The sequence below is a fragment of the Lepisosteus oculatus genome, chromosome 14 (genome assembly GCF_040954835.1).
Source record: "Lepisosteus oculatus isolate fLepOcu1 chromosome 14, fLepOcu1.hap2, whole genome shotgun sequence".
In the NCBI taxonomy this organism is placed as follows: domain Eukaryota; kingdom Metazoa; phylum Chordata; class Actinopteri; order Semionotiformes; family Lepisosteidae; genus Lepisosteus; species Lepisosteus oculatus.
In genome coordinates, this window is record NC_090709.1 from 17,110,991 (window position 1) to 17,125,238 (window position 14,248).

Genomic DNA, 14,248 nt, shown 5'->3' on the forward strand with positions numbered 1-14,248 from the left:
GCACCAGGCATTCGGATACAGAAAAACACAGGGATTTAAAATTCAGGAATATGAATGGCCAATTGCTTACAGCTAGGGTTTTTACGTTTTCTTATTTAGCGATTTGTGTATCAATCTTTTAATAATTCATTTTCTGACAACTATTCCAAAGGGGCACCCTGTCAGCTCCTAATACTTTTTAAAAGTCTGCCTGCATGTTTGATTATTGTCGTTTTATTTAGAAAAAGTTCAATATTGATCGTAACTAAAGAAAATTAGGATCACGAATAAAAAAGGGGCTGAAGATGCGAGTCGGTCTTGAATCAGAGCTGAGCGACACGGGCTTCTGTTCTGATATGATTGTACAAGAAGCAGGAGGAATCGCTTCACTCCTATGGAGCATGAGCTGAATCAGGAGGGAGACATTTCGTATGCTCGTGCATATGTTAACGCATGACCTACATCGTAAAACTAAATTAAAAACTAACATTAAGCTGTCAAAGACATTCATTTACATACAAACAAGAGACAGACATAGTAATGATTCTACATTAACGTGTCCTACATAGTAATGTATCGCAGAATTCCGACTAAGTAACTCAGAATTGCTACCTAAAAACTCAGAATTATGACTTTATCTCTCACATTAGCCCATATTTCATTGTCTGTCCTTTTGTTATTGTAACGATTCGGGTTCTATCTAGCAAGACCTGGGTTCGAGCCAATACAGTGAGGCACGAAGTAGGGTGGGAGCGGCAAGGGCACAAGCCCTAGAACCCGAATCCGTTACAATAACAAAAGGACAGACAATGAAATATGGGCTATTTCGAAGTCGCAAATGTGAGAGATAAAGTTAAAATTCTGAGTTTTCAGGTCGCAATTCTATGATTCTAAGTCACAATTCTGAGATACCATAGTGCGTTTTTTTTTACTCCCTGGCGGAAACGGGCTTCCGTAGGTTCTCAGTGCTGCGAAGCAAAAGCAATCTCTGGAAAATCAGACAAATTATTATCAGATCATGTCAAAAGCTGATCAGTATTTCTTTACTGGAAAACAAAGAAATGCTTGTATTACACATTTTAATATGACATGCAATTACACATGAAAAATAGTTAAATTATTTTCATTGCGGTACATGTTGATAGAACAGCCCCTCGATAAAGGAAAGTGTGGATGGAGTGTCGCATGTTCCGTACTCTGTCTGACAGCGAGTTTAACACACTGTCCTTGGAAATTAGAAACGAATTGAACAATAAATTAATCTGAGCAAATTTTACACGTGTGGGTGATTTAATTCTGTCGAAATTGCGTGGAACTCCTCCGCTGAGGTCAGATACACACGGGAAAGTGTTCAGGCGGCTTCACGGAGTCCCGCCTCAGACTGGAAGCAGGTTCTAATTAGACCCTGAGAACAATCCGAGTCTCTGTGTGTAATTGATTGTGTTGATTGAGCGGTAGTGTGACCAGGTGTGTGGTAGCAGGTTCTGCCAGTATAAAAACCTAGTCACCGCATTCACACTTTATGCTTTCTTGCTTCAACACAGTTTATTGGTTTATTTATTTTACTCCTGTAGCAATTTAGCGGGGCGTTAATTTGGCGATGCGCTTGTTTTTCTTTATGCTGTGCCTGTGCGCAGGGGCTGGGCTCCCCGCACTGATCTCCGCCGAGCCGGCTGGCTGGGACTCTCGGGAATTAGCGCTCCAGGCCGACCTCCCGGCTCCTGAAGACGCAGCCCAGTTGGAGGACTTGAACCTGGCAGATGCGCCCTCCGAAGACCTGTCTGCAAGCGAGAACGACTCGCAGTCCTTGGCTCCCGACTTCCGCCGCCTTCCCGTGTCCAGAGACGCGTACTCGCCCTACTTCGACAAGGAGAAGATGAAGCCCGAAGCCGGCAGCCGCCCCTTACCCACCTACATCAAGAGCGTCCTGTTTCCTCCCCAGCGAGGGCGGCAGCCGGCTCGCCCGGCCATCGGGGACACCCGAGGAGTGGCCGTGTGGTGCGACTCCAGCAGGATGTACGTGAGGGTTAGTCGGCTCCTGTTCGGCTTCAGCTGTCGGCCATCGGAGGTGACCTTGGGCAACTGCAGCGTCAGCCGACCCACATGCAGTTACTTCTACTTCATCTACGGGCTTCACGGTTGCGGCACCGAGCGATCGGTAAGCGGGTCTTCATCTACATGCAGTGTATCGATGTGAGCTGTAGGGCCAGTGTCGGGGTTGCCTTTCCTGGGAATATCCCTTCCTCTGTGACCCTGCAGGTTCTCCAGGGCCGCGTGGTGTACTCCAACACTCTCCGCTATGCCCCGCCCTCCTCCAGTGCGCCTGTGCATCGCTTCATTCCCTTCTCTGTGCCTGTCAAGTGCTCCTACAACAGGTAGGCAGGGCTCTGCTGCTGCTGGGAAAGTGTCCAGAAGCCCCTCATCCACTCTGTCATGCAGGTTCCACTACTCCTACAAGGTTGGCTATGTCCCCACGTGGGCCAGGAGAAGGACCTTCTTCAAGGACCTGAAGAACAAGCACAGCTTTGTGCTGCTCACCACCAACTGTAAGCTCCTTGAGTGAGTGGCTCCACCTGCCTGCAAGGGGTGCTGTGTGCAGGTGTAATGCTGCCTCTCTCTCTCCTAAGGATGAGTACTTCCTGGGTCAGCCCATGTACTTCCAGGCCACTGCCTACTTTGCCACAGCGGAGCAGAGGCTGTATATCCACTCGTGTTACGTAACGGAGAAACCAGACCAGCACTCGCAGACCCGTTTCCCTGTGATCGACAACTTGGGGTACGGCCCCTTCTGGGAGGAGAGGTGGGCAGGAGCCCTGAGAGCCTGCAGGGGTTCATCCTTGTCCTTGTCCCCAGGTGCATGGTGGACAGCAAGGCAGATGACTGCCTGTCCAGGTTTGTCCCCTCCAAGCAGAAGGATGTGCTCCGCTTCACGATTGATGCCTTCCTCTTCCAGAAGAAGCTGTCCAGGAAGGTACTGCTCTCAAAGGCTGCTCAGCCTTCCTGCTCTACTGATCCATGGTCTGCTTTTCCATCCATGATCTAGATGTGAACCAGACTGTGGCAGCTGTAGTGCCTAGAGCTGCCAGCTTGCCTTCACTGATGGCAGAAGGTCCTTCTCTGTCCCTCTATTGGCCTTGATCCCTTAATGCTGTGACCTTCCCTCTTGCAGCATGAAGTGACTGAGCTGTACATGCACTGTGTCATGGCTGTGGCTCCTGCTAAAGCAACACCAGGGACCAAGTCCTGCACCTACAACAGGGAGGCTAAGAGGTACTTCTGCAAGGAGCCTGCTGAGGGTGCTCTGGGACATACCAGGTGGAGGCCTCACCTGTCCTCCTCTCCTCCAGGTGGGAGGAGCTGTATGGTGACCATGAGGTCTGTGCCTGCTGTGAGTCCAGGTGTGCTGGCAGTTGGAATGAAGGTGGGTCTGGTTCTCTATCCCTTATGGATGCATCTCTGCCCAAGAGACAACCATGCTTGGACAACTGAGGAATGATCCCGTGCTGGACAAAGGGACTGTTTAGATGAGTAGACTGTGGGTCTCTGGGTATAGCAGATCCCTCACTCCTGGGTGTTACTTGTCCACAGGTACCAGGAGCCTGGTGACCAGTAGTCGGGTGGCTGTGGCACCAGTAGAGGGTCCTCTGGATGTGGGAGTTTACTGGACTGAGGATGAGGAAGGAGACCCTCAGAGCTCCAGTGAAGATGCTGAGAGCACCAGTGAGGATGTGGAGGGGGCAGAGGACTTTGGAGATGTTGGCCAGTGGACAGGTAGGGTCTGGCAGGAGGAGCTCCTGTAGGGGTGGGTGTCCTGCAGTTCAGCTGGATTGTTCTCCTTCTTCCTCCCCAGGTGCCTGAATGAAGGCTCCAGCCTGGCCCTTGTGACTCTCCTGCCTCCACTCGCCTTGTAATGGCAACATCTCAATAAAGCTGTGAAAGACCCTTCTGCCTGCTCTTGTTTCTTTATGGTTTATAGGTTTGAATGGGGTGGAGGAGTTCAAGGGAAGTGAGACTCATTAATCAATGGAAGTATTTGTGGGGGTTCCCCTTTCAAGAATGCTTCTCATATTGCTGCCAATGAGGACTGAAAATGGCTGGAGTAATAAAGCATTGTACTGGGGGAAGATGGCCACACTATTCCTTGGGCAGGGCTTTGTGACTTTTTTTTTTTTACTGTGGGAGAGACGGAGGTGTTCAATATACTGGAAATCCTCCCGTTTCCAAGAGGGGTAGTGCTTATGGAGTGTGAGTTGCTACTGTTGTGCCCAGTAAGAGTGTGAGATCTGGTGTCACATTCTAGGCTGCACAAACTGACTAAAAGAAACACAAGGAAGGAATTGTCAACAGGGGCTTGGTGTAAAGTAGGCCTTCCCTTCCTTAGCAGAAGAACAATACTGGTGCACAAACATCAGTGAATAATGGTACAGTTAGAATCTTGGAGGTCTTGTCTTATGGGTGTTGGTTTCGCAGTATTGGACAGTCACGGGAAGTATTAGGATTGAGACTGGAGATCCCAGTACTTGACTGGGAAGACAGGTGTTCACAACCACCTCTGCCAGCAATACAGACTGTGTAGAGTGAGACTGAACGCTTACTACACAAAGCCTCTCCCCTGTTTCAGTGTCCCATGTCATGAATTTCAAGTGAATCCTAGTCTCCCTTTGTGACTACCTATAATTTGCACAAATCCTGCTGGCCCACTAACACTGTCAATTTTTGGCCCTACTGCACTGCCCTATTAAAGCTTCAAGGATTTAGGATAAACTATTTTATGTGATGGTTCCAAAGGTGGCTTCTCAAAGTACTTGACATAATTACAATAAGAATACACAGGATAAAACAATTCCAATAGACAGAGGAGACCATGGATGGTGGTACTAAGGAAAGTAGGAGCAGAGGGGTAAAGAATAGAACCAGTTCAGTAAAGGCTCTTCTACAGAAGAAGGTGTTGAGTCTGAATTTGAAGGAGTTTAGGGAAGGTGACTCTGCTATCCTTGGGGAGAGAGTTCCAGAGCTTGGGGGCATAACAGCAGAATGCCCTGTCACCCACAGTGTACAGTGTAGACTGGCTTGGGGGACAGGAGACCAGAATTAGAAGAGTGAAGGTTATGAAGTGTGGAGTAGGGTGATAATAGATTAAACTGCAACTGAAATGTGAAGGCAAGTTCTACAGTTTATGCAAGAAAGGGTAATGTTAGGCTTTTATGGGACGGGGGTAATGGCAGCACTTTTGAGGACCGTTGGTACAACAGCAGTGCTCAAGGATTCATTTCCAAATTTTGAGGACAATGGGTTATATACCCATCGTTCTTACCAAAGGCTCAGAGACCTTTCCACCACTAATTTATACAGGTTTGGTTTATTTGGGTTTTATCAGTTAAACATTTAATATTGTATGTCAGTTTGTTGATGCCTGTATATCACAGTGATCTGCACACACACCTTTGACTGAATATGGGCTGCCAAACCTCTCCACCAAACTTATGTATCACGGTAGGTACACAAGAAGTTTATTTGTAATAACAGGGTTGTTGGTGCCAGTAGTCAGATTGGGTCAATTGCAAGGTAAGAACAGCATCGCATTAACTGGAGATGATCCAGAGATTAGCATGCAGCTCTGTACGCCAGATTAATACCGATTTGCAACTCGCTCGTCTGCTGACTTTAGTCCCCTGCTCAGTAATCACAATGTTCCCAATTGCAATGAGCCCAAGGAAACAGCTGCTGCTCTCTAGAGGACACTACAGGACAGGACTAAGTACAATTCCTGCAATAGACTAAGCAGTTTAGTGCCAAACTGATGGAACACTGAATCCTATGGGACAGTTCCGAATGTAGTAGCATCTAAATACTGAAATAATATCATAAACACCTCGTGATCTTAGGAATCTGTCGCTGTTAAAAAGTATTATAATAATAAGCTAAAATTGTACTGCAGCCACAACACAGTGGACTTGCAGCTCCTGTCCTGATCATACAGAAAGATGTCATCACTATAACACCTGTTAACAAACATAGCGCCTGCAGTCTGTGAAAGAGAGCTCTGAGGTAAATATTCCTTGCAGGGAAGTGAACTGAAAAACAGGCAAATACATCACTCAGATGAAGAGCAACGACTGTCGCTAAAGAAAGTGAGCGAGGGTACACCTACTGTATAGTAGTTCATCCACAGAAATTCAAACATAAATTTGTGACGCACCAGAGTACCACAAAGCTAGAAGCGTGCCTTCAACTGGAGTATTGTAGCACGACTATAAGTAATATTAACTTATTCCAGTCGTTCATTTGGTTTAAGAATACGAATCGATGCCTTCGAATAGACCTTTAACAGTCCTTTGATGTAGAATTAAGAAAATGGGGAATTATTTGATCCCATTCTCAATCCAGTAGTTTATGGACAGGCGCTCTCAGCGGACTGTGTGCAGGAGTGATGGGTGATGTGGAATTCTATGGGCTCAGTGGGACTCTGGGAGTCAACTTAGGGCTCTGCTGTAGATTCCTGTAGAACCGGTGTGAAATGATAATGTATTGTTGGCTGGTATTGTTAATGTAAAGTTTACTGGTACGTTTCCGCCAAAACATATTTTCTTTCTTCCTTTTTTCAGCATGGAATAAACCTATTACTTGTTCCTTTGCAGCCTACGCATGCTGACGCAGCTACCCACCTGAACTACAAATTGTATGTTGGCCATTCTGTTACACTATATTGATGAATCGTACAAGATCATAGGATCTATAAGCCTGAAGACTTGTCTTGTACAGTGACCTGATAAAAATCAAATTAATTACACTAATTTTTATGGAATCCCATTTCCTGTAGTGAGGCTTCCATAGTACACGGATGGAATAGTGGACGGTGGGCTTTTAATTTTTTTTTTATTTAAACAACAGAAATACAAAAACGAAGACAATATGAAATAAGATACATAAATAGACACTTCACATCCAGGAGAATTCACAATTATAAAAGCTGAAACTTTTTAAATATTTCCATTGTATGTTCTTTTTTACTTTAAAAAAAAACTCTTCTTTAGCTCAGCTGGCAAGGCCTGGGTTCGAGCCAATGCAGTGAGGCACGAACTAGGGTGGGAGCGGTGAGGGCACAAGCCCTGGAACCCGAATCCGTTACAATAACAAAAGGACAGACAATGAAATATGGGTTATTTCGAAGTCCCAAATGTGATATATAAAGTCGGAAAGTTCTGAGTTTTTAAGTCGCAATTCTCGGTTACTTAGTCGGAATTCTGAGATACCATAGCGCGTTTTTATTTTTACTCCCTGGCGGAAATGGGCTTCCATAGAAATGGTCAGATTCAGAGCCATTGCAGTTCGTGCTAATTAGAACAACGCCAGTACTGAACCCTCAGCACCGTACTGACTACTGAGCACAAGTTCAGCTGCTCACCAGCTTTGTTACGCACAGTTTTGCATTGCTATTGAGCTCAGAGCAGGAGCTGATCTTCAGACAGTACCGTGTTAAAAAAGCAACATGAGCCAGGCAGGAGTCAAACCTACAATCTTCTGTTTCGAAGTCAGATGCGTTATACATTACGTCACTGGCCCTAATCTTACGGTGCTCAACTGCACCATAGTGACCTCAGCGCCACTACTAGTAATACATCGCCCCCGGCCAAAATTGCTTAGTAAAAAAAAACGTTTTCTATAATGTCTGTTTAAAAATATTATATCTTTAAAAAAGACAAAGGGTTTGTGTGTCACGCTAAAGTTTCGATTCATTTCGAATGCAAAGAAAAAACATCTTCCAAGAAATCATAAATTTGTCTCATCCTCCATACTATAATTCTCTCTTGTAGTAGTAAAGCATTTTGAGTCAAACCGAACAATATATTAAAGGAACAAGTAATAGGTTTATTCCATGCTGAAAAGAGAAGAGAGAAAACACAACGTTTCAGCTGTGAAACCTTCTTCAGGTTTGTTTTCTCTCTTCTCTTTTCAGCATGGAATAAACCTACAATATTACTTGTTCCTTTGCAGATACGCATGCTGACTTAGCTACCCACCTGAATATATTAAACGTTTCATCTATACGATTAACATAATGTTCTCCTGAATAACTACAGTAAATGACAAAACCTTAGAGCCACAGAGAAAAACAAATTGCATTTAAAGTAATTTTAAAGGCTTGAGATAACATTGCACTATTAATGCAAATGTCTGTCTTCTTTGTGGCGCTTACTTTTTGTTGCTTTAGCAAATTTCATGCAGTTTATTTCTGACACAAGACATAACAAGCTTGTGTATTTATGACAAAAAAGCAGGGCAACAATTTATATCGGCCTTGAAATTGAAATTGTTAAAAAGTGAGTTAAATGCAGATATAGTAAATATATTTTCTCATATAATGGTGTGTTTTTCTGTCTAAAAATCCTTCATGAATGGTTTAACAGACACCTTGCATAATTAAAAATTATATATTTACGAATTTTAACTTTTTATACAGTAAAGTTTTGTTGTGAACATGAGCCCTGTTTATCAATGTCACCAACACAGTTCTGGATTTTATTCTGCCTTCCTACGCACATATGAATTTTCTTTCACACAACAGCTCGCATGTATGGTAGCGTATTAGCGCCAGGGATACAAAGAATGATGTTGGCTTTTAAATGAGAAACCATTTGCGTTTATACAAAATCACAATGCATTGTCCCAGACATTGGGACATCCTCTGTTTAAACACCTGTCGTTTTCCCGAATATTGGCTCCTGTGCTTCGGTCCATTTGAGAGAGAGGACACTGAAAAAGTCTTGTGAAAGTGAATTTTGCACCTGCGCCAGTGCTGTAGTGGTATCATACAGACACCCATACAAATCCATCACACGTTGGAAGCTCTTGAAGGCAACGTTAAATATTGCTCTGTCCGTTGGTGGATTAGGTATGCATGCTACATTTCAAAGTAAAATGCAATGTAAAAAGATCAAATTTGATTCAAAATCGATTAATGTAAAAACCGATAAAGCTCATGTTTTTTATCTAGTTTTATCTATATCTAGTTTTTCAAAGGTCTTAAAAAAATGTTTATCGCGATTGTGAAAGTTAGAGAAGGTGTACCAGCGCGTGCCTTTATATCGCCAGCTTCAGTCTCGCCTGTAGCTGCGAGAAGGTTAAAAGCGCGCAAGTGATCTGTCTTTCGTCCAAATAATTGCTGGAGCAGCAGGACGTAGAGCACCATCCAGCAGCTGTAGACGATGTTCGAGGAAGAGCTAATTCTGTTTTCAGCACAGGGAGCAAGAATGAGCTCAGTCCGGCTCCCAGCAGAATCCATTCTGGTTTGGTTGCTGTCAGACTGTGCATCTGAAGCTTTTTGGATCGCAACGTGAAAAAAAAAGAACAAAAACCAATTGCTCACATCGTGTTACTTCTACCAGAGGAAGGGAAGATATCACTTAAAAAAATCAGCACTTAATATTTGGATCCGGGGCCTCATACTAATTATTTAACTATCAGATTGTGTTTCTGCAACATTTCGTGCACAGTATGCCGTATTCAACAATAAAACAACAGTCACAACGAGGCCTTTACGCCCAGTCTGGGGTATTTTCCCCTTTTATATTTTTGCCACTTTATATCGAACCTGTTATACTCCCAGAAGTGCGCAGTAGCTTCTACTTAATAAAAATATACAATTCACCGCTGGTATAAACAGATGTGTGCCATGTCTGCTTTTGTAAGCATTTGTTTCAAAAATAAGTTCACAATATGTTAAAAACACAAAAAGCACAAACTTAATAATACAACGATACAAAATCAAAACCAAATCATAAAGCCAATTAAGTACCTATCCTTTGAAAACAGAGAACACCTTTATATCTACAATAAAAAAGTGATATTTGTATCTACTTTTGAATTACTGTACAAAGCAGACAGTATTCCCTGAATTCAAAGATCAGATCTTGCCCAAAACAAGACAATCAGACGTGAGCTGAATTCAGAACAAGAGCCTCTGCTTCGTCTTTTATTGAGCTTGTGATCAAAGTCTGAGTGAAAAAAGACCAGCTATTTTAACTGTTTGAATGAAATACACAAAGGGCACCTTCCTTCGAACCGGTGTCAAACCAGCAACCTAAGCATTCCCTCTTGTTTCCACTACAGTCCTCCGCTCTACCAACTGAGCTACCAACAGATGTCAGGAGATGCTCTCTGGCACATACTGTCCAATGTAGTGAAATGTTCCGGAGGATTTAAATCCCAGATCGACATCGTTTCCAACTCGTTTCCTTAGTCTTGTTTACCTTGAATTTAAGCCACAAACCAGGATTCTACTGTATAAACTTCCGGAGATATTACAAAATGTTTGATGGAGCATCAATCATTCCAGGCGGAAATTGACTCCTTTTCTTTCTCGAGGGATCATATTAAACATTTCATTTGGATCGAGAAGAGGATCACCATGAGACACAAAACAAACAGTTTCATTCTGTCTTTATTAGAATCTGTATCACAGCTTATGAATGTAAAGCCTTTAGTATGCGAGAGTGAGAGTTCAGTTATGCCAGGGAGTGTGAGAAAAGAGAACTGAAATTTAGTAAATTAATATTTAAATAGAGCGTAAATCTTCAAAGTGTCACTGCAAAATTATTACAGGGGTCTACCAGCTGCCAGACGTACTTGTTTTGGGACTATTTCCAATAAGTACCGCATTAGTAGTTGTGTGTCCTTACTGGTATCTTTTAAACATTCGGTTATATACAAACGGGACAGAGACACAGTGATAATCTGATTTTAACATGTCCTGCATTTTAACTTACTGAACAGATAAATTGAAATGTTCTGATTCAGAGCCCCTGCAGTTCGTGCTAATTAGAACCACAACAATACTCCTGAGTCCTGAGCACCACACTGAGCAAAGGTTCAGCTGAACTCTGACTTTGTTCAGCACGACTTGTTGTTGCAGTTGAGCTCAGAGCTGGAGATGATCTCCATATTCTACCACACTAACTAGTCCTAAACGTAGTACACAGTACACACTTTTTTAAAACAATTTAAAATATTACACAAAGGCTGTAAAGCACACTCTAAATCGATCCGAATATTTGATTTCCGCGATCCGTTTAGGCAACATTAGGCAACGTGGCGCTTCTCCAGCAAAGCATTTCTCAGTTTTGTGAACTACTGGTGCTTTTATCACACCATCTGACGTACCTCGTCAGGATGGCCGAGTGGTCTAAGGCGCCAGACTCAAGGACTCCTGTCTTTCCATTGCTTGTGTGTTCTGGTCTCTGCATAGAGGCGTGGGTTCAAATCCCACTCCTGACAGCTTTTCCCTCTCTTGCATTTTTCCTGTCTTCTTGTGCTCGCTGACAACGACAGAAAGAGGAAAACGGAGAAACCGGCTTGCGGGCACATGATGGGCAGGGAAATGCTTCGTGAACACTTCAATGTGATTAGCAGAAAGTCAAATAGGCTTCGATTTCTCCCTTAAGAACTGTTTGGGGTGCCTGTAATCGAGTAAAGATTTACGGTCAAGAAGAAGATGTATTAAAACATATTGTTTTCCTTGCGGTTTCCCCTGTATTTCATTAAATGTGGCATTGTGAAATCAGCCTGTAGCCCTACGGAATGCAGCCACTCTCCCGGTGACAGCGGCAGGAGCCGAGAGGATTAAATCAGAGCTCGAACAGAGAGTTTAAAAAATATGGGCAACTAGAACATAGATCATAGAACATTTTTATTAAACTTTCCTATCTGCTCGGCCTTACTGAAGTATTTTAACTGCATTTTTGCTTCTATTTATATACTTTACAGTAGATAGTGTTTAGTAAGAGAAGAGAGATACAAGCGCTAAACCCCCACAATAACCAAACCTTAACTAAAGCAGGAAGATCAGTTTCTGCTCGAGACAGCCGTTTTCTGAACTGTAAACCTTCAACACTGGCTGGAGACGCTGTGTCCGGACTCCGGGGGGTTGTATAAGAAAAGACTCGGAGAGCTGCAGGCGCGGCTCATTGCTCTGCGCTCCCCGTGCGGAATGCGCGTGTCCTCCCTCCTTCATTACCTTCATACACTCCTCTCAAACCATATCAAACTCCTGGAATATTTCGGTGAACAGATACTGGGTCTTTCTTTCCGAGATCATAGGCAGAAACAATAAACACGGTGAAAACAGGAAGGTATTCTGATCGTATAGAGAAATGCGCAAAAATACATTTCCTAAAATCCAATAAAATCTAGTTACATTCTGATGCTATTTTGATGTATCTGAATAGTTTTGGCACAGTTGTTACAGCAAAGAGACAAATAAACTTTTTTAAATTTCATTCGAGCTGTAGTTTAGAAAATGTTTTTTCAATTCTCTAAATAATACAAACACAAACACCCGTTGTAAGCGACTGACCATTGATATTCTTGAATTATAAGCCCGTACACACGCTGGCAGGCAGTTCAGCGAATATGATGCCCCTGCAGGGGCCGAATATTAGACAGACGTATACATACAGTCATCGTGTGGAGTTTATTCCTCCTCTACCGCAGTCTTTGCCTCTTGTCACATTTGCGCTTAATAGTCGATTTTTTGTATAGAACACCGAATATCTTGAGGAAGCCTGTCAAGCGAAGATTGATGGATTATTGAGGTGCAAACACTGGTTCAAAATCAACACCCTCTGCTATTGCCGTTGTTTCTTTGATAATTTCTTCAAATTCCTCATCTGACCTTCAATATCGAGGGATATTGAGTATAATACCATACAAATTGTAACTTTCTTTTGATTGCCAGTTTTATTAAAATGCCATCCCCTTTTACAGTTATTTTAGATGTTTGGCAAGGCGTAATATCCCCCCTCTCACCCTCAGCTAAAATATTTTAAAAGTACAACAACATTACATTATATTGAACAGCGTTTATGTTAACATTTATATTCAAATTAAGGTAAATATACGAAAATATTAAAATAGAACTCCGGCGATCTGTTGTTTTTGCTTGACAAGTTCTCGAACAATTTTGCAATGTTTTTTTAAATTACTTTAGCTGAAGATGCAACGGGAGCATAAGTGAATTCTCCCTCACTCACTGGAACATATAATTCTATGGGTGAATACTAACTGTTTGCAAGTTGCCAATGTCGGTAATTATTGGAAATTCCCGGTAATGTTGACTCTGGTACTCAATTGTTTACTACTGCAAATATCAAAATAGTTCAGGTTTTGCGGAACAATTAAATTTTTGCGGTGATGATGTTTACTATAGGAAGAAGTGCGTCCCTGGGTGGGATCAAAAAACCCACCTGGGGATTAATAGCCGAAAACGCTAACCGATTGCACCACAGAAATGCTTATACCTTACGCTTTTTTTCATTTACATACTTTTGGTGAACAAAAAAATTCGCTCGCATTTCATCTTTCGCAAGCTGTATGATTAAAAAAAAAACAAGTTGTTCTGCAAAGGAAATGAATAAACGCATTAAACCAAATCAAGAACTCTTTGAGTGTCCCAAATTACATGTTCTGTAAAACAAGACAGGAAAAAAAAAGGTACCGCTGGAAATCGGATCCAGGATTTCCTCTTTATGAAACAAGTCTTTTAACCAGCTTTACCACAGCACTGGCAGAATACTATTCTTATACAGGTGGGTACCCACCCTCAAACCTTTGTTCTCTCGCTACTGTTACAGGAGGCGTTGTAGGACTTTTTTAGTTCAGAAAAAGCTATCAATTCATCTTACATTTCTACTCCATCAATATTAGCCATGCTATCTTTACTAAGCTCTAAATATAGCTCTAAATAAATGCAAATTTTAAAATACATTTTAAAATAAATGCTATTCCATATGTTGTAACTTTGTGGTATTTAGAAATTTTAGGATGCAAGGGAAAGTATTACTGTATACAACTGTGAAAGAGGCTTGTATTTTAATACAATTTTCGATCAAAAGAAAACCAAAGTCCCTATGATATTACCGTCAATATCTCTTGATATCAATGTTCAGTTGAAAGATTTGAAGAAACTCTCAAACAAGCAACTGCAGTAGCAGAGAGTTTTGATTTAAACCGATGCTTGCAGCTAAATACTCCATTCATCCTTGAAAGAAGCAAAGACAGGGATATTTTGAGTGTCTCCATGATCCTCTTCTCAATCCAAAAGAAAGGTTTTATATGATCCTGATCCCACTAGAAAACGGGCCAATTTCAGCCTGCACTGATGTCCCTTCAAACGTTTTATAAGAACTCTGGACGTTTATACAGTGGAAGCCTGGTCCATTTCTTCTTCTGAACGAGACTATGGGAGTGAGTATTTTGACGTCGAACTGGGATA

The 14,248-nt window shown here is 42.5% G+C and overlaps 3 protein-coding genes and 1 non-coding gene across 4 annotated transcripts in view; 3 read left to right on the forward strand and 1 right to left on the reverse strand.

Moving 5' to 3' along the window:
* The window catches only part of LOC138242792 (zinc finger protein 271-like), a 781,993-nt gene that overhangs the window by 58,079 nt on the left and 709,666 nt on the right, over nt 1-14,248 (reverse strand). The window lies entirely within an intron of this gene.
* On the forward strand, nt 1,527-2,691 carry LOC138242826 (zona pellucida sperm-binding protein 3-like). The gene is made up of 3 exons (XM_069198392.1): nt 1,527-2,137; nt 2,239-2,354; nt 2,419-2,691. The coding sequence occupies exons 1-3, from the start codon at nt 1,580-1,582 to the stop codon at nt 2,540-2,542; spliced, it is 798 nt and encodes a 265-aa protein (XP_069054493.1). The 5' UTR covers nt 1,527-1,579; the 3' UTR covers nt 2,543-2,691.
* On the forward strand, nt 2,631-3,921 carry LOC138243338 (zona pellucida sperm-binding protein 3-like). Its single transcript, XM_069198900.1, has 6 exons — nt 2,631-2,779; nt 2,833-2,950; nt 3,149-3,249; nt 3,327-3,400; nt 3,568-3,750; nt 3,830-3,921. Exons 1-6 carry the CDS (start codon nt 2,631-2,633, stop codon nt 3,835-3,837), a joined length of 633 nt encoding a protein of 210 aa, XP_069055001.1. The 3' UTR covers nt 3,838-3,921.
* trnal-caa (transfer RNA leucine (anticodon CAA)) lies at nt 11,143-11,253 on the forward strand. The gene is made up of 2 exons: nt 11,143-11,180; nt 11,208-11,253. It is a non-coding gene; the product is annotated as a tRNA-Leu (tRNA).